We start from the raw sequence: 24,088 nt of genomic DNA, 5'->3' as shown, positions 1-24,088 counted from the left end.
GACAGCTGTCTGAGGGTGAGACTTTTTGGAAACTGCCAAACCAATGTTGTCTCCTTACACTGTGATAATTACGGTATGTGATAATTACTCAACCCTAATTTCACTTTGGCCGATAGTTTGCTGGTCTTCACAGCTACTATAGCTGCAAATTGTTGGTTGCCAAGGCAACCATGGAGACTGGGGGGGCCATGGGGCAAGGTGAACTGCCAAATAGTTTCAATGCCATTCAACAATTTTTCTGAGGTAAATATTTCCGGATGGTTGTAAGCCTTTGATTAATTTCCAGAGTTCTGAAAAGGTTTGTTCTGACCATGTTGGCCAGGATTCTTTTGTTTTGTTTTGTTTTGTTTTTTTGGTTTCTCTCCGGTACCGGGAACCGAACTCACTACCTTGCACTTGCCAGGCAGGCGCTTTGCCACTGAGCTAAATCCCCAGCCCCTTAGCCAGGATTCTTGTTGCTTTTATACGAGTGTAGTTTTCACCCCACACTCTTGGAGAAGCACTCAAGGTATGACTTTGAGTCAATCCTACATTTTTTTGTTTGTTTCTTTCTGCTCACAAAGCAGCATACTTATTTCTGCTTTTCTTCTTTAGTAAGTAAATTACAAAAGTCAAAGGGAAGATACGAAAGAAGAAAACTATGTCTACAAGTTCCCTTGTGCCACGGTGCTCTGCATAATGTGGACCTGAGCTGTTTCTTATCAAAGCAATCATTATAAATCCAGATACAGTCTTTCTAGGTCTATGCTAGCCATGAAGCAATGGGGGCTGGGAAAATATCTGATCAAGGGGTATAGGAAGAGCATATGTGATATTCCAGGAAAAGAGGGTTTCTGTGCCTGAGTTCCTACAGAGAAAAGAACGGAGCTTCCAAACAGGGCAGGTATGTGATAATTACTCAACCCTAATTTCACTTTGGCTGGCATTTACCTTGTCTCAACAGCTTTCCTCAAAGAGCAAAGGCTGAGATGAATGATATGCAAAAGAAAACCATCATCCCTACATTCCCCAAACTGGAACTGGTAGAGCATCACGGGTGACAGGTAACTAGTGACTGATGATTCACTCCTGGTGGATGCCTTGGGCCAGTTCCAGAAGGCACTGCGTTTCCAGGAGGGGCGGGAAGAAGATTTGCATGTGTGACCTCATGCAGAAGCTCCTGCTTCAGAGCATTTAAGGAGAAGGAGAGTCCCTGAAGGAGAGTCGGCCGTGGCCAGTCTTACCAGTGTTAGACTCCTCGCTCTCCAAGCAGCTCAAGACCATGGCAGGCCTCCGTTCCATGTTTCTACCACTTGGGCTATTCCTGTGCCTCGGACTACACTTTTCTTCTGCCAACTTTACAAGTTACAGCACTAACTGCACGGTCTTTGATAAGGTCTTCACCACCCAAAACCCAGGAATTCAGATCAAGACAGAAGTTTTTCAGGGCAACACGATCTACACAAGTGAGTATAAACCATTCTTTCCACTGTCTTTTGATCTCTGGGGGGTGTGAGCCAGAATTTCAGAACATACCCCTCCTTCTGGCTCTCAGGTGCACAGAATATGTGTTTTTGAACCAGGTGGGAGGTGAGGGAAGAAAGAAAAAGGAGAATGTGTGTGAGACTGGGTTGAGGGGACTATTTTTGCATATTCTCTGTCCAATCCTGAGCCACAGAAGGCATAAGGTTGCAATACCCAGATTAAATGAACCCTAGCAGAGCAAACGGGGGCACATTCTCTGACTTCAGTAAAGTGAGATAATAATTGCACCACAGTCTATAGCCTTTTACATCCACTGACAAAACTGTGCCGCGTAAATGACTCTGCTGCACAACTCCAGGAGGTACTATTTGCATTTTTTCTGTGTGAGTGAAAAATCTCAGACAGCAGGGAAAATATTATTATCCCACCTTTGGTGTAAGGAGCCTGAAGCCAAGAAAAGTTAAATGACTTACTTAGGGTCTCGTTGCTAGTCAGTGGCAGAACCAGCTTTTTTCATTCTTAATCCAAAACTTTTGGTAGGAATGCCTAGAACGCATTTTACAACATCCCTCTGGGGATCAGCCAAACCTACAAGCCAAGGGACATCCTTTCTAATTAGTTTCATCACAGCAACATCTGATTTGTGTGTATGAACGCATTTAGTCTTCATACTGACCTTCCAGGTAGATCTCGTTATCGTTCCCATTTTGTAGATCCCCAAGCAGAGGCATAGATGCTAAGAAACGAATGCAGGTCACAAAGCCACGGCATGGTGGAACTGAGATGGAAACCAGCATTCCAGTTTCAGTGACCTTTCCCTCACAGCACAGCTCTTATTAGAGATAATAAGAGCCAACATTTCCTGTTATATCCTGGGCATTGTTCAAGCAGCAAAGGCTATCATCTTCCCTTTTCACAGAAAAGAGCTGAGGCATAGAGACGTTAAAAATCTACTCAAGGTCTTTAGACTGTCACAGCACTAATATCTGAAGATAACAGCCAAGGGTTGTCCAGCTTCAGATCCTGTCTTCTTAAAAGACTGAGCAAATTTTGCAGAGACCACCAGGGTGACAGGGTCTACAGACTCCCAGACTTGGCAAGTGAACGGCCTGGCATGCCTCCACACATCCTGGCTTGTCTTTCCTTTCCATCTTTTCTTGGGACTGTCACTAAGTGCTTCTGTTGTGACAGGGCTAATAATGTCCCACTTCCTCAGGCAGTGGCTCTTGACCTACCAGAGTAGGAAGGATAATCTTATAGTTCAAGATGGATATCAGATGTAGATAAATGATTGATGGATAGATTAGATAGATAGATAGATAGATAGATAGATGGATGACGTGGGGAATCACAAGCATTACTACATGAGGCATTACAGGTCTCTGATAGAAGATAACAGGTCATGAGATGAAGAATTTTGCTACTAAAATGGGAGAAAGAGAGGTCTCTTATATGAAGATATCATAGAGATACAGCAGCCTTCTAAAAGGAAGGAGACGGAGCAGGAAGACGGAGGTGAAGAGTGGTCACAGCAGTTACACAGGTGCCAGGTGGAGCCAGGAAAAGGGAAGAGGAAAAGAATTCAGGTTCCTTGAATGCCTACACACGCTATGCACCGTCACGGCCCCGCTCAGAACAGAAATGCACAACAGCTCTGTGGTGCTCTCACATTGGGAGCGCTGGAAGGTGAGGGTCTAAATCCCCCGTCTTCAGGGATGAGAAGAGCCAGATTCAATTCCTCACCTGTAATCCACAGCAGGCTCCATGATATAATCCAGCAGGGTCATTGGCCGGGCTCGAAACTTCTGAGGATTCCAAGTAAATGCTCCCCCGGGCCAGCACCTTTCCTTATTCTGGTTTTGAAATCCTTTTACATCTTAGCGTTATGTCAACATTGACGAGTCACATATAAATGGCTTGGCAGATCCCAACTGATAACAGCGGCTCAGGCAGTACCTTAGAACAGGTTCCCTGAGCTTGTTTAGATATCAGGGAAAGAACTATTTAAGGCAGTGACATTTACATTAAGACTATGCTGGGTCAACCGCTTCCATTTTTTATATTTGTGAGCAGGGGGAATGTCATCCGCCTGCCTTTCTTTCTGAACTAAGCTTTAAGGCATCCTACCACATTGAATGTACAACTTTTGTTTGTTGGTTGGTTTGTTTTTGCTTTTGTTTTTGTCTTTTTTGAGACAGGGTCTCGCTGTGCAGTTCAGGCTGGCCGTGAGCTCAACTTGTAGCCCAGGCTGGTCTCGAACTCGTAACGATCCTCCTGTCTCAGCCTCCCGAGTGCTGGGATTGCAGGAGAACTTTTTTAAATGGACCAATAAATACTTATTTTGTGCCCTTCCTGGGTCAGGTACTATCACAGGTGAAACCACAGGATATAATGAAGTGCTCGACTAAGTGTGAGGGGAAAAGAGGCCTAAATTGGTCCAAGGAGAGACATGAGCAGGATCTTGGGGTGAAACTGGGGGTGGGGTGTATGATGAGAAGGAAGAATTTCAGAAAGGCAGAAAGTCACAAACAAGGGCCTGGGGCAGGTATGGACCGGGTGTGGGCTCAGGGCACTGCAGAATGGGGTCAAGCAGCTGCCCATAAAACAGAATGCAAGCAGTGTGAAGCTAGGTTCTTAGAGTCCTAAGCTCCAGGTACCAGGCACTATTATTGATAAGACAGAGGCAGAAATAATGCATAAAAGATGAAATGTTTAGATGTTCTAGAAGGAGGGACACTTGGAAGTCTTCGGACGGGAGCGAGTCCTGAAGGACGGGTTGTGTGAGGAAGTCTGCCTGGCGCCATAGCAGGGCACAGGCACCCTGGGGGAAAAGAACCTCCAGAAATCCAGAGAATACAGGTGAGGGGGAGAGGAGAAAGGAGGAATTACTGCAGAGTGAAAGGAAGAAAGCAGAAGAAGGAACTGGCAGAAACACTTCCTTAAAGAGCTGACAGCTTGATGACTGTTGGTGTGACACGGTCATGCATCACCGCCACCACACCGCGTTGCACAGATGTAGGACAAACGTCAGCTGCTCCCTGACCAAGTGCGACACTGTGAGATTTGGGTCAGCTGACCTTGACTGGCAAAGCAAACAACAGGCCAGAGAAGTACGGTGGGCTAAAAATAATTCAATAACTATATATTCAGAGAAGGATCAGGCCCTAGAAGAAGTCAGCGCAAGAAACTGAGACATCAGAACTGTGCCTCGGGAGAAATCTGAAGACAGCCAGGCCTCAGGACAGAGATGCAATAGCCAGGCCTGCAAGCTAAACAGTGATTTGAGATTACACTGTAATTAGCATCAGGCACGTAGGTGGGTGACCAGAACATCCAGACCCATACTCCTGCCCCTTCCCAAAAATGCCTTTGCTCTTTCCAAGTACTCCTGCTATGTGACTTGCTTCCCTACTGGATCAATATTAGCTAAGCAGCTATACTTGTATTCCTATAGGTTGACTGTAGTCTGACCCACGTGGTACCCATGTTGTGATTTTGCTGTATACAATACCCCTCACAACGGGCGTGGTGGCCACCCATTTGGACCCTGCCTGGAAATCCAGAGACTATTTTCCTTCCCTTTATTTTCAAGGAAACTCTCCTAATTTCTTCCTTTGGTTTGCGACTTCATTCCTCCACGCTGTGAGACCATGAACTCGGCGTGTTTGACATTTAGCAGGTCAAGAGTTACATTTTTCCTACAGCAACAGCACATGCCCATAACCCCAACACTCTCTGAGGCTGAAGAAGAAGGACTGATGGAAAGTTTGAGCCTAGTGTGGGCCCCTTAGCAACTCAGCAAGACTCTGTCTCAAAATGAAAAATGAAGAGTTGAAAACATAGTTCAGTGCATAGGCCCTGGGTCCGATTCCCAGTACCACTATAAAAAGAAAGAAAGAAAGAAAGAAAGAAAGAAAGAAAGAAAGAAAGAAAGAAAGAAAGAAAGAAAGAAAGAAAGAAAGAAAGAAAGAAAGAAAAAAGAAAAGAAAAAAAAGTAGGGGAAGAAGGGAGGGGAGGGAAGCGGAAGGGAGAGGAGGAGAGGGGAGGGAAGCATGTGGCACGAATGATGAACTGAAAGAAATGAGAATTAGAGAGGGCATGACCTGCTCCTAAGTTTTAGAGGCAGAATACAGATCCAGGACTGTCCAATGAACCTGTTGTGCTACAAGATCCCCTTTCTTTGCTTTGTGAAGGAGAAATCTTTGAAGGAATTTAAGGCGGCTGAGAGGCCACCTGGAGAGCAAACAGTGTAACCCTGTGGAATGCACTCACAAGGGACCTCCTACGGGACGAAATAGAGGGACCAAAATACAGTATTGTCATGAAATTCCTCCCCTCTGACCCATCAGAGTGCTGAAATTAACAAGAATCACGAGGTTCCCTGAACATGCTTGCCTGGCTGGGTCAAGGGGGAGACTTGTCTGAGAGGAAAAGAATCCTAAAGGGTTATGTGACAGGTACTTCGGTTTGGCCCCTGTAGCTCAGAACCACCCCCCTCCCACCCCACTCCCACCATCCCACACCTTCAACAATGGAGACTAAGAGAATCAGCATTTCTGGGGCCAGGATCAGGGCTTTGCTTTTACTTGGCATTAGAGGTCCCTTCCATTCACAGAGCATGTCCCAGGAGCCCACCTGACCCTTTCATGTGCACCAAACATCCCCACCCCTGCCCTGAGAAGAGGCCCAAACCAGGGCTGAGAACAGGTCTTTTGAGCATCTTTCACAGCAGAAAATTTGGAAAATACAAGAAAATGGGAAGAAAATAAAAACCACCTGTACTCTCACTACCAAGAAATCGCTACAGTTAATGACTTGTATTTCCTTCTAGACACTCTTCAGCTACTTTTACAAAGATGGGACCACACTATAGGGATGCATTCCTTGTAACCTTTTCTCACGATTAATTTGTATTTTATGCGCTTATACCTCGGTTCACACAGCACAGATGGCTGATGGATCTCTCACCCCTTCCTCCTAGTTTGGGTTCCTACGAATGGCAATGTCAGTATGGTGGTCCTAGAAGTCGTAGACAAGCACGACAATGTCGTGGGCCTCTGTCAAGGAGATGAGGACTGTAACGGCAGCGCCCTGTATCACCTGACTTCCTCTAACGACACGTTCCTCAAGACAAATTGTGTTCTGAACTCCAAGGACACTGCGCACAGGCTGAAGTAAGAACTTACATGATTTTGCTTTGACTGTTAAATTTTTATTTTGGGCTTTGCAGCTTTACCTTCACCCAGGAAGACTAAAACTACATTCTGTCCTGAAAGAGCAGATCTGATCATCAGGTTGTGTCCACCGTCAACAGCCTAATCTCAGAGGGTTATGCTGATGGTGATACTGTCAAGCCATCTGGCTCTCTTCTGCCATGCTCTGGGCCTACTCAGACTTAATTGCCTTTGGAGGAGGTACTATTATGCCCACAGAATGAAGAACAAGAGCAGAATCCAAAGGGAGCTGCTCCTAATCAGCCTGACCATGACAGCGGTTGCTTACAACCCAGCCGTGGCTAATTAGGGAGAGGACTTTCCTTTCATCTCACCTCATTAAAGCCTGCACTCTCCGTGCAGGACAGATAAAATACCAACACTGGCAATGTGCAAGAGAAACAGTGCAGTCCCACTGTCCGTGGCTTGCACACCCCTCCTAAGTCGCACACCTCGCTTCTCTGCTTGTTCACGACATGACACTCATGGTCTTGATCCAGGGGAGGGGGCACAGGGGCAAGGACCCCGCTGTGCCCGGTACCGTGCTGGGTAAGGCACAAAGGGGATGTGGAGAGGGCCCGGCCCATAATGAAGTTGGTGACGCCCATACAGAAATAATTACTGAGGCGAAGCATCACTTCCTCAGCATTCCCTGAACTGCAGATCAAGGAGGGACTCTATTAAACAGTCTCATAACTTCCTCTCCTTCATCAGAGCACCTATCACAACTGTGATCAATAGCTAAACAGATTAGTTGATCACTGACTCAAAACCAGTCTCTCTGAGGACAGTATAAATGTCACGAGGGTAAGAACTAAGCTTGTCTTGTTCCCCATTGTCCTTTCAGCACCAGGCGTAATGATTGGCATGTAGGGATCTTTCTTCATCATTTGTTCAATGTATAAACAAAGTCTGATAATAGAGTGTACCCTCTGATATGGTAACAACAGAGCAAGCTGTATGGGTCACTTAAGGAACATTAAGCACCTCTGATGTATCAGGCATTGTTCACAAGAACTTGGCCCTCCAGTGGGGCGCAACAGAAATTCAGTGCCGTACAGAGACCTGTCTGTGTTAGTAGCAACAGGGAGAAACAACTTCAGAGGGAAAGCTGCCCGTGAGCCTCTGAGCACACGTGACCAGGACTATAGACAGGGGGGCTGGCTTAAATGGAGGTGTGGCCCAGCCGAGGGGGATTTCAGGGCGGTGAGCTGGAGGAAGTAGGAGGGTGGGAGAGGTGGTTTGGAGGAAAGATTGTGGAGGAGCTTAGTCAATACAATACAGAGCAGACTCATATTTAATGATCTGCTAATTGTGCCCAGAGGAAGTAAGCGCAGACAGGATTAAGAGGGTGGGGTGTTCCAGAGAAGCAGAAACGTGAGCGGAACTTGTGAATTCCACAGATGAGGTCCTCACCGTCTCTCTCATTGATCTGCCCTCCACAGAGTCTTCCTTGTCTACTTCAACAACTCGGCTGTGTTTTTTTCTCAGAATCTGGGAAGGCAAGGTGAGTATTTGCGTAGCCCATTTACAGATCTGACTGTAAACTCAATCAGCCTTGTGCGTGCTCTAGAAAAAAAGTGTTTTCTTATCCTGCAATACTCAGATATCGGTTGAGTCTCGCAGTACCTTGGAACCCACAGAAGATCTGCCCAAGCTCTTATCACAATGCCCTGTGGAAAGCAAAAGCCCTCCCCAAGAGTTCTGCAACATCTCAGAAGTTTTTATGGTCACCGTTAGCTCCGTATGAGCTGTTCTATTCAATATGACACAGACATCAATACGAAAATCAACATCCTCCTCTGGTTCCACAAAGAATCCTCACTCATAGAAATCGTTCATTAGCTATAATAGACTTTTATTCTTTCTTTCCTTTTTTTTTTTTTTTTTTTTTTTTTTTTGAGACAAGGTCTCACTATGTAGTTCAGGCTGGTCTTGAACTCACTTTGTAGCCCAGGTTGGCCTTGAACTCACAATCCTCTTGCCTCAGCCTCCCGACTGCTGGGATTACAGGCATGGGCCACCATACCTGGCTTATAATCGACTTTAGCCAAAATGTGTTAAAGGGGATGAGGGTGAGGGGAGAGGAGTTGCACCAAAAATGGGTTGACCTCTGAGAAATGCCAATAATTTTATGAGTTCTTAAAGTGGCCCTTGGCCACCATCACTATCACCAGGAATTTTCTCTGGCTTTTCACAGGCTGTAGCCCCGAACTTCACAGCCTTCTGAGGCTCTTCACCCTTCTTTCCCCTTATCCGTCCCTTTCCTCTTCTCTGACCTCCCTGTAAGGTGCTGAAACAAATTTTAAAAACAAAGGTCAGAAAGGTAGGCTCTTACCTAAGATAGCCCAGCAAATCGAGGGCTCCAATTCCGTGTCAGTGCTTTCTCCCACTTTTCTTAAAACTAAAGAAATAATTTTTAATCAAGTTTTTAAATATAAGATTCCACCGAGAACAAGAACTCAGCCTTTTCTCAGTGTCCAGATGACAGGACACGCCCCCAGAGCCCCAGACGCGGAGCGATACGCCTAGCGCGCTGCCTGTTCTCCTGCCAGGCACGCACTGCACAGTGTGTTCAAAGGGGATAATTGTTTCCACCAACCAGTTCTGAAGTGATCACCCCTAGTGAAACAACCACGGGAAAGTCTTCAGTGTTTCTTCGGAAACTTTCAGTCCAAGAGGACTGGGATGTTATTTTCCGCCTCAAGGACATTTCTGAGCTGAACATGTGCATAAAAGCTGGGGGAGAGGGCACCCTCCAGGCATGCAGAAGGCTGCCTAGCCTGGATAAATCGCTGGACGTTTCCCTTCCTCCTTGTCCTTGTGGTCCCTTCTAAGGTCCTCTCAGACACTTGAAGGTGTCACTGCCAGATTCCCTTTCGCAGGATCAGACAGGCCCCCAGGACTATCCGCCTGACTTTCTCTGCTTCTCTGCAAGGTAAACTCAGAGAATGACCACTGGGTCAGGTCCCTGCATGTGAAAGTGACCGGTGCCTCACAAACTACAGAAAGAGGTCAGGAATTGGACAGGGCATCCTGCGCTAACTTTACAGCAGAAACGGCAGTCCTGGGGACTGGATGATTTTGAGTTCTTACAAGCCCTTGAAATGAGCAAGAACATAAAATTGTGCTATTCTGAATCAGACTTGCACTAATGAATCTAATATTAAGGATCTGAAGACACCCCCCAGGCCAAAAATAAATCCAGCAGTTGTATAAATTCAGTAGATCCCCCCTCCCCTCACAAGACGGCGCAGACCTTCAGGGTGTCTTTGTGTGACTTAACATTCTGTACCCTCCTCCACAAACACCTGAGCTGGCACTGGAGAGGTGTGGAGTGAATTTCACTCTTGAACACTGGCTCCAGCAATCTATCCAATTAGCCTCTTGTTCCAATGCCCACCCACCATTGAAGAGATTCTGACACTGTTTGTTTATTTGTTTGTTTGTTTGTCCCAGTGATAACTACAACCTCAGCCACCAGGACGTCCACCAACGCTCTGAACACAACTATGACCATCAACACAACCATGAGCACAGCCCAAACCAAGACCATGGCCCAAACCGAGACCACGGCCCAAACCGAGACCACGGCCCAAACTGAGAACACGGCCCAAACCAAGAACTCGACCCAAAACTTGGCTGTGAGAGCGTTCAGCAGCCCCATCGCGAGTGCCATTCACATCCTGCTCGTTTTTCTTACCAGCAAGCTCCTCTTCTAAAGGAAAGCAGGAGAGCAGTTGCTCAGCTTCCGGTGCAGCCTCCCATACTGAGGCTCTAGGCCTGGGCTTCAGTGTAGGTGGACCAAGGCCTCACATTCTCAAGCTGCGCAACTTCACTGTCACTACTGCAGGCCAAGGACTGGGGCACTTGCTGGTGGGCACGGGTCACACCAATGTTTAACTGGATCTTTCAGGACACAAATTATGCTTTCTGTAAATACACAGACCTAGCCTGATGGTAGCCTGGAATTCTGCCTCTGAGTTTAACATGGTGACAGTCAACCCGAACTTTTTTTAATAGCCAAAGGGTTCCTCCGTGCCTCCTCATTTTCTGGAGGAAGACTCTTTCCCTACGTTCAAGATGATCTGATCTCAGCTTTCTGACCAAAAGCCACCCAGGTGACACAGAATTCCTGGGACTGTGACTCAGGGGGAGGGAGAAATGGCTCTGAAGCTACGGCGGCCTCCCATCTTATCCCTAAGAGTAGATGCCAAAGGGCAAGAGGATAGGATGGTGCCATGTCTGAGCGGGCAATGACAGGAAAAATTATGTGCTTTGTCCTAAGTCACACCAAATAAATGATACTTGAGACTTGAAGAATGACTGCGTTAAATTCAAAGTTGTCTTTAATGAGTGACTAACTTACAATTTAGAGAATGTTATCAAATCACATATTTTTAATTTTGGTTTTGTTTTTTCTTTTTTTGTTTATTTGTTTGTTTGTTTGTTTCTGGTACCGGGAATTGAACTCACGCCCTCGCACTTGCCAGGCAGGCTCTGTGTCGCTGAGCTAAATCCCCAGCCCCTTGGTTTTGTTTTTTCGAGACAGGGTTTTGCTATGTAGTTCAGGCTGGGCTTGAACTCACTACACAGCTCAGGCTGACCTCAGGCTTGTAATGATCCTCCTGCCTCAAACTCCCAGGCGCTGGGATTATAGGCATGCACCACCACACCTGGCTCAAATCATATTTCATGTATTAAATGAAATGTTTAAAAAATTAACGAAATTATGCATGTGTGTATGTTTTCAAGGCCAGATCGAAGGGTAAATTTATCTTGATTTTCATTTTCCTCAAGTGCAAGCTGGCCACTTTCTTCCCCATGGTAATTTTCACTAAGAAATGGACAAAATACTTATATTTATAATACAGTGTAAAACTAAAAAAAAAAAAAAAGCATGGTGTTTCCAGTATTAAACTTGAAATAAGTGATAAAGTTTTCTTTTAACAATTAGGCTAACCTCCAGGGTGCTGATATATTTTTTTCTGGTCCCTAAAATTGTGTGCCTTTTTAAAGTTCCGGCACCAGTCCTCCTCTCCCCTTAGAACACCAGCATGGTATTCCCCAGGACTCCCTGAGGTCCGTAACTGCAGAAAGCCTCCCCTCAGCTGGTAGCCAATTTATCCACATGTGCTTGGCTGACCTGAGTCACTGTCACAGAGACAGACCACCTGTGATTCTCTGCTAATATCCAGCCTGAACTGTGTAGAGAGACCCAACCTAAAAAAGAAAAAAGAATATGACAGTATTTGGAGTCAGCACCTTCAAAGAGATGACGCAGATGATGCAGTTGAGATGAAGGTGTTAGGATGTTAGGTTGGAACAAAAATCCAGTCTCAGCCATCTTCTAACTGGGGAAAATGACACACTCCCAACTTCTTCAGAGATCCTATTCAAGAGGTTCACACCACACCATCCCTGAGGGAGGAGCAACAACTGTCCCCTCAAAAGGCTGAGCAATTTTATAGGATGACAAAAAGCCCACAAATGCCCATCTGACCAGTATTATCTTATATTTCATTACCATTAATATTAAATATTATAAGAAGTGTCCTAGTTTTTATACCACGAAAATTCCTGATTCTTTGCTTTGTTCTGTTTTGGTTTTGCAGTAGCAGGGATTGAAACCAGGGGCATTCTACCACTAAGCTACCTCCCCAACACCTTTTATTTTATTTTAAGGCAAGGTCTTACCAAATTGCCCAGGTTGTCCTTGAACTTGCAATTCTCCTGCCTCAGTCTCCTGAATAGCTAAAGTTCCTCCTTTTGTTAACATTTTCACCCTCCCCTTAGAAAAAGTATAAAAGGGATTTTTACCACAGTGTAATCATTTAAACAACCTTTGTCTGATTTAGATAATAGCTATCCTCTGCTGCTTCAGATTTATCCAGTAATAAATATTTAATGATCAACTATTACATGCCAGGCATTGTTCTGGGCTCTTGAGCAAAGCAAAGATCCTATCCCTAGTGGATCACCTCCTCAAGATATTCTCAAAATGTTATCAGTCTTTAAACACTGTCTACATGTCAGGAGCTTTCACATGTGCTGTGTGAAATCCTCACAAAAATGCACTATCCTGAAAGTTCCCTGATTGTTCTCATGTTTAAAGATAAGAAAAGTAAAGTTCGAAGAAGTTACATAACTAGCCTCAATCACAGAGCTAGTGAGCCAGGGCAGGAATACAGACCTGCTCTGAAGACTGCTTTCTCATTTAACCGCAGTGTTCTGACTTGGCCCTGACCTTAACTAGCTGAGTGATGTGAAATAACACGTGCCCTGTGTCACGGAGTGAGTATACAATAATAACAGTATCATTAACCCTACGAGTGATAACTACTCAACAAGCGGTAGCCATTATTATAATGTGTCTCTTTGAGCTTATTCTTCTTGGAGTTTGTTAAATTTCTTCAATCTAAACAATGAGGTATTTCATTCACTTTAGTAAGATTTCAGCCACTATTTCTTTATTCTCTTAGCTCTTTTCTCTCCTCTCCCTCTGGAGCACCACTTATGCATATGTTGGTACAACTGATGGTATTCCAGAGTCTCTGAGACTCTGTTCATTTTTCTTCATTCTTTTTTTTACTGCCCCTCAGACTGAATAATTTCAGTTGACCTGTCTTCAAGTTCATTGATTCTTTTGGTCATTCAAACATGCTATTAAGCCTGCTAACAAATTTTTAATTTTAGCTATTATGCTTTTCAGCTAAAAAAATTATTTGGTTTCTGGTTATAACTTCTCTCTCTTTATTAATATGCTCTGCTGTTCAGACATCATTCTCCTGGATTCTTTAGTACTTTAGCCAAGACTTCCCCTTGTTCTTTGGATATACACACTTAAGACCACTGACTTAACCTCTTTGCCTAGTAAACCTAATTACTAGGCTTGGGGGCAGTTTCTATCAATTTTTTTCTTTCAATGGACCATACTTTTCTGTTATTTTGTGTCTTATATTTTTGTTGAAAAATGGATGTTTATAACGTGGTAACGCTAGAAATCTGATTCTCACACCCTCATAGCAGGGTTTCTATTGATGTTGAGGGTCGCAGCTCTCCATTTGCTTAGTGACTTTTCTAAACCATATTTGCAGAGACTGCTCTCCTTGTTTTGTGTGGTCACTTAAGTCTCTTTTCTGTTATATCAGTATTCAGACAATAATCTATGGATTTTTTAAATGCCAAAAATTAGCAGCCTATTTTTTTCATTATGCATTGCCCTGTTAGCTCTAAGTTTTTTGTTATATTCCAGAGTTCTCAGAAAGGTGATTCTGACAATTTTTGCCAACTTAATAGTTGTGTTAAGGGCTCGGTACTTATACCTCCTTATTCCAAATTTCTTTAACAGTACTGCGTAGCTACTAGCTGTCTGTCAGCCCTTTGCTAAGCACCGTGTGTGAATAACCTCCGTCCATACTCATACGAACCCTATGAAGTATGGTCATTTCACAGGTCAGAATACTCAGCTAAGAAAGAGAAATAAGCTCCTGGAGTCACTCAGTGACTAAGTAATGAAGCTGGGTTTTGAAAACTGGTCTATACCACTTTAGAGCCTAGTCCTGACCCATGACACCCTGGAGGTCCCTGATGCATCAGGTTACTGGTGCATCACTTGGGATCCTTCCAGAACAACTGCCTCCCCAGGTCTCAGGTCAAGGAGCAGGTGTGGGTTTCCCTGCTGACACATCAAGCAGGCTGCAGGCTCCAGCTGTGCTTTCCCGGCCCCACGGCCTGATGCCATCTCCAAGATAAACCGCGGTGAGTCATGACCCAACATATGAAGAAAGAGTTTCGTATTTATCTTTCATGGCTCAACCTGGCCCTCATCTCGGCTTCAGCGTGGAAGGTATGACAAATATTGACTTGGCTACAAGCTGGCGCCCCAGCAAAGATATTCTATGAAGATGGGAATCTCTTAAAGAGTCAAAAGATCTGAGCAAAACTCAGACAAGCAGTAGAGAGGCAGCTGAATAAGAACACCGGGTTAAGAGACAGAAAATTTGTTAAATTCTACTGCTACCAAGCAGAAAGACCAAAATGTATGTGTATGTGTGTATGACATAAGTGGGAAATAATATAACATATGCTAAAATATCTCCATATTCATCTATACTTGTATGTATGACCCCTTGAGTCCAACAAACTCAAGACCTTAGAAAAATTTCTATGCCATATTCCACTTCGATTTGCCCATTTGTTCGATAAGGGTTGGCCCAGCTGTCTCAGCTGTTCTCCAGGTTTAGTTTCTCTCTCCTATCCAGATCTAGTTCTAAGAGTACGCTAAGTAGGCATTTCCTCATGCACATCTGACCAATAAATGAAGGCTGCTGGGAGCACTGTTTGAGGATTCCCAAGCAAAACCTAGGCTCAGAATGAAGTGCACCATATTGCACTAGTGACCTTTTCCTTGGACTCAGGAGACAAGAATTGAAGCTGCACAGGTTGCAGACGTTTGCCACATTCGGTCGGTCGTTACGGCAAGCCGGTAAATAGGAAGCTCGGCAGGAGCCAGAATCAGAGCAAAGAGGTAAAATGATGTGAACAGTCACAGTTCCCAGGCCTCACGTTTGCAGCCTTCGGATCCTCACTGGTTGGAAAGTGATATACACACCCTGTGAATGCACATACACAGAGAGGAGGAAGCCCACCGGCTGCAGCTCCTACACAGAAAGAAGAGATAAACAAATGGCCTCTTTATCACTCCCACTCGCTTCCTCAGCTTCTTATGTGTTCTTGTTTACACTTTCATGCTTTATAAATTCACTGTGTTCTTACCGTTAGAGGCAGTTGCCTATCCGCCCAAAAGAACTGATCATTCATTCTGAGAAAGCACAAAAGTTTAATGCTGTCAAATCCTATTACCTCAAAGACCTTCACCCACCAGAGTCTTAAATCTGCTCAGTGGTACAATTGTTTTTATACCAACCATTCAGAGCAGGAAAAAATTTAGAATGGGCAGAGAATTTAGATTATATCTTCACTATCAATCTTCACATTACTTTTTAAAGGAAATACTCAAAGTGAGCTCAAGGCCAGCCTGGACTGCCTAGCAAGACCTGGTTTCAAAAAAGGCCAATAAATAAATAAATTAATTAATTAATTAAAATACTCAATACTTGAAAAGTATGTCATTTCATAAGATAGGTAATACGGCAAGTGGTTACATGTAGAACTTCCAAAGCCAGACTGCCTTGGTTCAATTTCATCTGATTTTTATTAGCTGTGGAACTTGTATAAGTTATTTAACTTCCGTATGCCTTGATTTCCTTCTAGAGAGAAAAATAGCATCTACTTCATAGATTTCTGTGGACATTAAATGAGTTCATGTATGTTTAAAGTTTATAGGTTACAGTTATATTAGTTATATAAAGTTAAACTATTAGTAGTGTATGAAGTTAAATATAACATATGTCTCACCCAGAACATTGCCTAGCACAAAGTAAGTGCTATCTAAATACTATTTAATACCTAAAAATCAAAAAGGGTGGAGCCTGCTCCCACTCTATTTTTACACTAAAATAACAGATAGCCAGCTATCGGTAAAAGAGGCCCTGTCCACCACTCCCTGACCTTAAAAAAACAAACAAACAAACAAAAAGTAAAAATTAATGAAGGTTCCAGAAAGTGACTCCACTACCGCACACTACTGATGTTCAAACAAAAATCTGATTAGGGCCTTGGGGGGTGATCAATGCTCTCATTAACATAGAAGTGGTGAAAAGCCGTCCCCCTTCTAACCTCAGGGGCGACCCTATCCCTGGGAACTTGCTTCCCACTTTCTCTGGCACTGCATCTAAGAAATCTCCTTTCCTGCTCTGGTCCTGGTAAATCCCTTACCACCTGCACCACCAGCCCTCCCTACGGAAAACCAAGTATTCTAACAGCCTAAACATGAGCAAGTAAAACAGTGCCTAGAGCGAGGACTAAAGCGAGGAATCGAGGACTAAAATTACAAGATTGCAACTGTTAAAAGAAATAGCTAATCCTCGGCTTTTCACGTTTCTTCCTCCTGCCCCACCTTCACCTCCACTGTTCAAACTTCTATATTTTGGGGTCAGCTCCAAGGCTCCGTTCCATAGCAGAGAATCCACACCACAGGTAACTGCAGGGGTGAAGTCTAAATTAGTCTATCCAATAAAAAGTTGAGTTGGGGAAGAGGGGTTGGAAGGAGAAAGAGCAAAAGAGGATTTGGGGTTGGGTACTGTGGGTGTGGAGAGAGAAAGGAGTTTTATAGCAACCGGGGTAAAGAGAGGCTTGGTATTTCCCAAGGACTACTCTGTATAACAGGCTGGTTTCCCCTTAATGTCCGTTAAAGGATGCCAGGGCAAGTTATAATTATTTTGCTTCTGATTGTTGAACTGCACTTCTTTGAATGTGGCTCAGCAGTGAAGCTGGGACATATGAAGTATCTCCATTCTGATTTGATAGACATTACATCTGTATAAGTAGGAAGAATGACACTAAACATATAATATGCCTGATATGAGTGGGAAATCATTTAACATACGCAAAAATATTTCTATATTCATCCACGCTTACATATATGAACTATATGTAAAAATAACTTTTGATGCAGATACCTGCATCCAATACATTCAGAGGGACTTTCATTAAAATAACAATGCATGAAAAGAGCTTCAGAAATTTTTTGGAAGTTATTTTAATTGTTGAGCCTAATGTGTGTGTTTTAAGCCGAAGAGACATATGTTCAAATCCTAGCTCTTTCACTTTAAATAAGATTCTTAATCTTCTTAAACACTAGATTCCTCGTCAATAAACTGGAGATGATTCCCACCCTAAATAGAGCCATTAAATGAAATACCAGACGCATCTAGCAGGCACAGTATTAATTCACACGTCAACAAGTGCCAAATCCTGAAGTTTACACAAACATCAGTATGATCTCAAATGAGGGTAGAACATGCTAGACCTGCAATCTGGTTACGTTGCTTTTTCTCTTACCACTGCTTCCTCCAAGAACAGAGCCTTAACTTTCTCCCTAGTGCCTGGGGAATTACTGAGTGTTAAGGCCACAATTCAGGCTCTTGTTTGCTAAAAAAAAAAAAAAAAAAAGAAAGAAAGAAAAACACACATTGCCTGTGACAGAGAGTTCAGTTCCACATTCCGCAAGATACCATTCTCCTAGAGGCAAAGAGAATGCTAAAAAGCATTATTTGCAAGATCACCTAAGGCCCTCTCTGCCTGAGGCAAACCTCTACACTGAAAGCTACAGAGAAAGAGTAACTAGAGCAGCCTTTATAGCCAGTCAGGGTTGCTAACTCATGATGATGTGCCCAGGAGGAAAGCTATTTGCTATAACAGCTCTGAGAGTTCTAGCTTATCTTTATCTAAATTAGTAGAGGGGGACTGTTATGATCTGTGTCTAGATGCCCCCCAAAGCCTCATTTAGTCATAGGTGGGGCTTTTCAAAAGTAGCTGGATCTAGAGGGTGTGATGCTGGCATCAAGGTTGTGTGTAAGAGACAATAAAAGGATTTCTAACCATGCAAGTTGATCAAGGGAGGGTGAGAAGCTAAAGTCTGAAGAATGTTTAGGTTTTATGAAGGGGATTAAAAGGAGACTGACTGGTAAAGCAGCATTCTAGGCAGAAGGGCAGTAAATGCAAAGGTCCTGAGGAGTGAAACTGACGTGCCTGAAGACTCGAGAAGCAAGAGTGACCAATATGTAGTGAAGGGCTTGAAGCTGCAAAGTAAGCAGCAGATAGATCTGCAGAGCTCAGTACAGCAGGGTGAGGAGTTTGGATTATACTGTAAAGTCAAGAGGGCTTCCAGGGGAAGCGTGAGGTGGGGACCACGATCTGCCTTGCTGTTTTATAAAGATCCACAGGAGCCAGGAACTGTACCACAGAGTTTCGCACCTTCTTTTAAGTTTTACAACACTACTTAAGAGCTGATTGTTAGCAATTTGGCATAATTTGTGACACCAGCCTTCTGAAAATGAAAATCATGCCAAGTCATGTAAAATTATGATCTATAATACAGTATTATCAATAATCATCAGGGCAGATATGTGTATTTAGTTACTTATCCTACAATTAAGACAAAAATTGTTAGGGAAAGGAGAAAAGAAAGAAGGACAGGAAAAATTATATATTTGTGTGTATATACACACACACACACACAAGATAGCTAAGATAATTGTACTACTCATTTCTATTGGTTTACTGTAAGGAATAGTTAATGCTTAATTAACTATTAAGCATTAAATTGGGGGGGGCAATTTTGCATGCTTATATCTGGCAATCTGAACAACTACTTTGAAGACAACAATAAGCAATATAACAACTATTGTTGATTTCCTATCACTTTGTTTTGAAATTCTGTATCATTTTTAATGTTTTTTTCTTTTTTTTTATTCTTTAAAATTAAAAAAAACTTTTAAAAGAAGAAAGAGCCACAAGAGTATGGGAGAGACCAAAATGGAAGCAGGAGACCCGTTAAGAGGCAGAGTAGAAAACAAAGAAGAGGTTTATTAGAAATCTAGTCAAGAAGTGGTGATGGTTTAGACTAGGCCTCAGAAATGGAGAGATACACACCATTATGTCATTTAGAGGGAGAACCAATAGAACTCTAATCAAGTGGATGTAAGAGGTGAGGGTGGGAGGAACCAAGGACAACTCCCAGCTTTCTGGCTTGAAGAAATGAGTGGACAGCAGTGGCATTTTTAAGGGAGATTGGTAGAGGGATAGATTTTGAAGGAGAAATCAGAACCTTGCGTTTGAAAAGTTTAGTTAAGCTGGAGATGCCCATGAGACACCCATCTACGGCTCCTTCTGGGGTCAAATAAAAATTTTAACAGGTAAAAGGGAACACTGACCCTTCTATTTCTTCTGGCTTTTCCTGACCACAGTGCTTATATTTATACCTACGAGAAATAAAAGGGGTTTGAAAACTTGGTTCATACTTATTTTCATACTGTGTTGGGAATTTTCACTGGACAGTAAACTGTAGGATGTGGATGAACTTGCACTTCAGAACTTAGGACTTGTTTCTCAAGCATCCTTGTAAATATAAGTCTGGCAAGTACTTTTTTTTTTTTTTCTTGTCTCTTTGAGATAGGGTCTCGCTATGAAGTTCAAGTTGGCCTTGAGCTCACTTTTTATCCCCAGCTCGCCTCGAACTCGCAATGATCCTCCTGCCTCAGCCTCCCGAATGCTGGGATGACAGGCGTGCACCACCATGCCTGGCTTGTTTCTCGTTTTAAATCATTGATTCTTCCATCTCAATAGATGCTGCACACAGGTGGGAGTTGGTGGCTTGACTTCTGAAGGACACAAACCAACTGATGAGCTGATTAAAGCCAGAACTGCTCTCTGAAAATCCTCCAGCCAGAGGACCACTTGCCTCTCCCTTTCTTTCATGCAGATAGCAGTTCTCTATGCAGCTTTGTGGCGACTGTTAAGAGTATTTATCTAGGACATTTTCCAAAAGTGTCTTATAGCAGAATCTTACTGTAAAGTTAAATTGTGTGAAACTAACAATGATTTTTCTGTATGCAAGGGAGGCTTGAAATATCTGAGACGTAACAAAAGCGAAATGAATCCAATCTGTTTCCCATTTTTAAGATAATACCAATTCTAGGAGGAATTTAAAAGTTTGGAATTTTAAAGGCCAGATGGATCACTTATCACGGGTGGTGTATTAGTGGTTACGGGTACACAAGTGCTCGTACATTCTGGCCATTTTCACAACCATTAGTGGTTACTCTATCAGTCAGTACAGTACACAGGAGCGCTGAACTCCAGTCATTATGCTCATGAGATACAATATTTTTCTTTTTATCTTCTTACATTAGAGTTGGTTTTAATTTTAAGAATCACGCTTCCAAGATTTTTATATTTCCTTCCCCATGAACCCATTTCCCCGCTGTAAAAAAATACTGCCGTTACTTCATTCCTCCAAAATGTAACTTGTATTCGGATCAAAAAGGGCATAATCTCCCTGTGTATCTCCCCAGCCACATCGCCTGCTATCTCCACATCATCCTTTACACACTAGCAATGTATAAATAAGGGCCTGGTTACCAGCACCTTGGGCTTGGGTCTCCCTGACACTTTCCCTTGCTCTCTAACCTGCTCACTCTGACTGAGTCGTTGGGGCTGCTTTCTGAAGAGGACTCCATGCGAAAAATAAACAGAAGGAGGAACTGGGGGCTCAGTCCAGCCACCCACGTGGAACTGGATCCTGTCAACCACCACATGGGTGAACTGCGAAGTAGATCCTTCTGGGTCAACTCTTGAGATGACTCTCTCAGAGCCAGAGGTCACAGTTAAGCCACTCCTGCCTTGCTGGCCCACAGAAGCTGTGACAAAAAGTATGTGTGTTTTGAGTCATGTTTTAAGCTGTTTGGGGCTAATTTGTTATTCTTCAGTAGATAATTAATTCACTCACCTGGTATGGTAGTTATAAGGATAAAAACAGGTAATATAAAAATGTATCTAGTTGTTGTAGCTTGGGGTTTTGCAAGGGGAACAATACATGACACATATTTTATAGAATTGTTTTATAATAGTCACCCAAAGAATCATTTATAAAGAGAGTGCAGAAAATCTGTCCACACACTAAAGACCAAAGAATCCAGCTAAGGGCCTGGATTCCACAACAATGTCCTGCATGAGTCCAACTGTTATGGTCTATTTATACATAACAATGCCCCTACGAGCCCAACTGGAGGCCAAGGGCCCACAGCAATGTCCATGCAGGCCTGTTTCACGTATCTGCCTGCACTGGGAAGGCCCGAAGTTCAGCGGTGGAAGCTAGAAAGTCTGTGCCACTGGGATGAAGGATCTGTGCTAGCAGGCTGAGGGATCTGCACTGCAGCCAGGAAGCGATCTGCAAAGTAAGAACCAGCGCTCCCCCAAAAAGGTATCACAGCCATCCTCAGCAACAGTGAGGTCCTGAGCTCCTCCGATGATCAGGACAGCTGAGGTCCCATCAGGAAAGCCAAGCTTCTCCAGGAGACTGAGCAGTGCACCATCTTCCCCTCTGGAGCCAGGAAGCAATGCTCAAAGTGAGGGCCAGAGCTCCCCCAAAGTGAACTGTAGCCATTTTCAATGAGAACAAGGTCCCAAGGTCCTTCGACGAAGAGAACAGCCAAGTTCATCAGGAAAGCCAGCATGAAGAGCTCCTCCAGGAAAACCAACAGCACCCTACAGCTTCTCAACAGCTTCCAAACAGCTTCCAACAGCTTCCCTAACAGCTTCTAACAGCCTCTTATGCTTCCGGGAACAACCCTCAGGTGGGCCTCCTGTACCCAGCATCACACTGGTTCAGTTCAGCTGAGTGTTACAAGTCGACCACCAGTGGTCATGCACCACAGGGGTAAAAGACCCCCACCAGGAACATGGAGCACAGTGTTAGTTAGATGTACTCTCCCCCACGGCTGTTTCTTCTATCACCACCACGGTCTAGGCACTCATGGCCAATTCCTGCAATAGCTTTGCTAACTGGTTTCCTTGCTTGCCTCTGTTCTGCTGTTTAGCTTCTTTAAGAAACAAAACTTCAAGAGCTTCCTGTTTCGTAAAGACCACCCATCTGTCCCCGTCCCGTATTTCCAAGGTGAATTCCCATGATGCTTACCCGTCTCACCACTACACTAACATTCATCTGTTACTGTACTCTAAATACAGGTCACGTCTCCGCATCCTACTCACCTTAGTCATTCATTTTTACCCTTTGAGTATTCATTCCCTTTTCTCCTAAATGACAAACGAGCGCTCTCCTTACCCAGTCACCACCGGTAAACATCCGGGACCTCCTTCACTCCGCTTCTCCAAGCCTCACTAAACCAGAGTGGACTTTTCCTCCCCCTAAATTAGTAGTACTCATTTATTTGATATTCAAAGTCATCTAGATAGAAAAGAAGCAGGATAAACTTCAGAAAGCAGTGAGTTGAGGATTCACTTTACAGGTAAAGAAACAAGGCCAGGGCTGCGTGTGACTCAACTCCATAGTAACAGCTGTGGGACTAAAATTCAAGCCTCACAACATTCACGTTACTCAAGTCTAAAAATATTTGCCCAGGAGAGGGAGAGAGGGAAAGGGCAGAATGAAAAAAGCCCTGAGATGTGTTATGTACATGCACCAACTCCCCACCAGGAATGTGACCTTTACACATGCCAAACATGTGCTGATGAAAACTAAAAATTGAAAAATACATTAAAATGAAAATATTTGCCAACTTGCTATAAGACACTATAAAATTTCGGGGCTGGGGCTTTAGCTCAGCGGCACAGTGTCTGCCTGGCAAGCGCAAAGTCGTGAGTTCGATCCCTGGTACCGGGGAAAAAAAAAAAGACACTATAAATTTCAACAGTTTTTACCAATAGGCCATTCATTTACTTAGTTAACCAAAAAAAATTAAGTCCTATTTACCAGATACTCAGAATAAAGAGGTTGCCCACGAGGAATTCACAATAGCAATGGGGAAAATGGGTAGAGCAACAATTACAATACGTTTGATATGAAACTGCAAAGGAGAAAAGAAAGAAAATTCCCCATACCCCAGCTTTGGTCTTTCTGACCCTTCACTCATCTACTGACTCATGCACTTGAAAAGATTAGATGGACAGATAAACAGATAAAATTCTTACTTTCTGAAAGACAGAAAGTAGGGGAAAAGATGTTACCCTGAAGCAAATCCTGAGGAGGGGGGCAGGAATGTCAGTATTACCATTTAAAATGTTTTTCTAACATATCAAATCTGCAAACTTTGGCGTTTATAATCTGAAAAAACACATACGTTGTCCTTCCTTCAGAGTCTGTGTTTTGGAGTGAGAAAATCCCTAAGTATTTTCAGTTTACAATTTATTTGTTGAGTGACCTTAAGCAAGTAGCTTACTCTATTTTCTTATCTTTAAAACAGGAATAATACATACTGCGCATGGTATTTGGGAAAATTAAAACCTTCATAAATACCATTTTCATGTAATCAATACAAAATAACACAAAAGTTGTTTGATAACTAAAACCCATTCAATTTAATTAAGTAGGCACTGCATTGTCAAAATTATAAATAAAATTTCTCTAGTTACTAGCTCTCCAAAAAATTCTATTTCTTAACAAATTTTTCTAGAATTGTAATAACTGGATAAGTCCTTTTACTATTTTCAGGCAGCAATATTTGAGAATCCATCGTATAGTAGTTGCCATGTGGAAATATAAAACCTTCTATTTAAGAAGTTTAGAATCCAAACGAGAACACAGAAAAATAGCTTTGTACAAAGCAAGCAAATACAGTCTTGTGGATTTAGTCACAGAGATACCAGAAAAGAATGCCAAGAATACGGTTCAACTTACACAGGTAAGTGTAATAATCAGAACAAAGTGGAGTAAAAGGAAAAATTTTATATAGGATGTTTTACAGAATAGCAGATACCTTTTATGTTGA

General features: G+C 43.3%; 1 protein-coding gene across 1 annotated transcript; it reads left to right on the top strand.

Annotated features, from left to right (window-relative positions):
* The first annotated feature begins 1,181 nt into the window (after positions 1-1,181).
* On the top strand, positions 1,182-11,003 carry Plet1 (placenta expressed transcript 1). The gene is made up of 4 exons (XM_005378121.2): positions 1,182-1,445; positions 6,446-6,638; positions 8,123-8,184; positions 10,137-11,003. The coding sequence occupies exons 1-4, from the start codon at positions 1,262-1,264 to the stop codon at positions 10,397-10,399; spliced, it is 702 nt and encodes a 233-aa protein (XP_005378178.1). The 5' UTR covers positions 1,182-1,261; the 3' UTR covers positions 10,400-11,003.
* The last annotated feature ends 13,085 nt before the right edge of the window (positions 11,004-24,088 follow it).

The sequence above is a fragment of the Chinchilla lanigera genome, unplaced genomic scaffold (assembly GCF_000276665.1).
Source record: "Chinchilla lanigera isolate Chin_1 unplaced genomic scaffold, ChiLan1.0 scaffold00011, whole genome shotgun sequence".
NCBI lineage: Eukaryota > Metazoa > Chordata > Mammalia > Rodentia > Chinchillidae > Chinchilla > Chinchilla lanigera.
The sequence above is the reverse complement of the archived record's forward strand: the minus strand, read 5'-3'. Positions and strand labels throughout refer to the sequence as shown.

Coding starts and splice junctions, on each gene's coding strand:
- Plet1 (XM_005378121.2), top strand. CDS start 1,262: ATGGCAGGCCTCCGTTCCATGTTTCTACCACTTGGGCTATTCCTGTGC. Junction 1,446..6,445: donor GGGCAACACGATCTACACAA/GTGAGTATAAAC, acceptor CCTTCCTCCTAG/TTTGGGTTCCTACGAATGGC. Junction 6,639..8,122: donor GACACTGCGCACAGGCTGAA/GTAAGAACTTAC, acceptor TGCCCTCCACAG/AGTCTTCCTTGTCTACTTCA.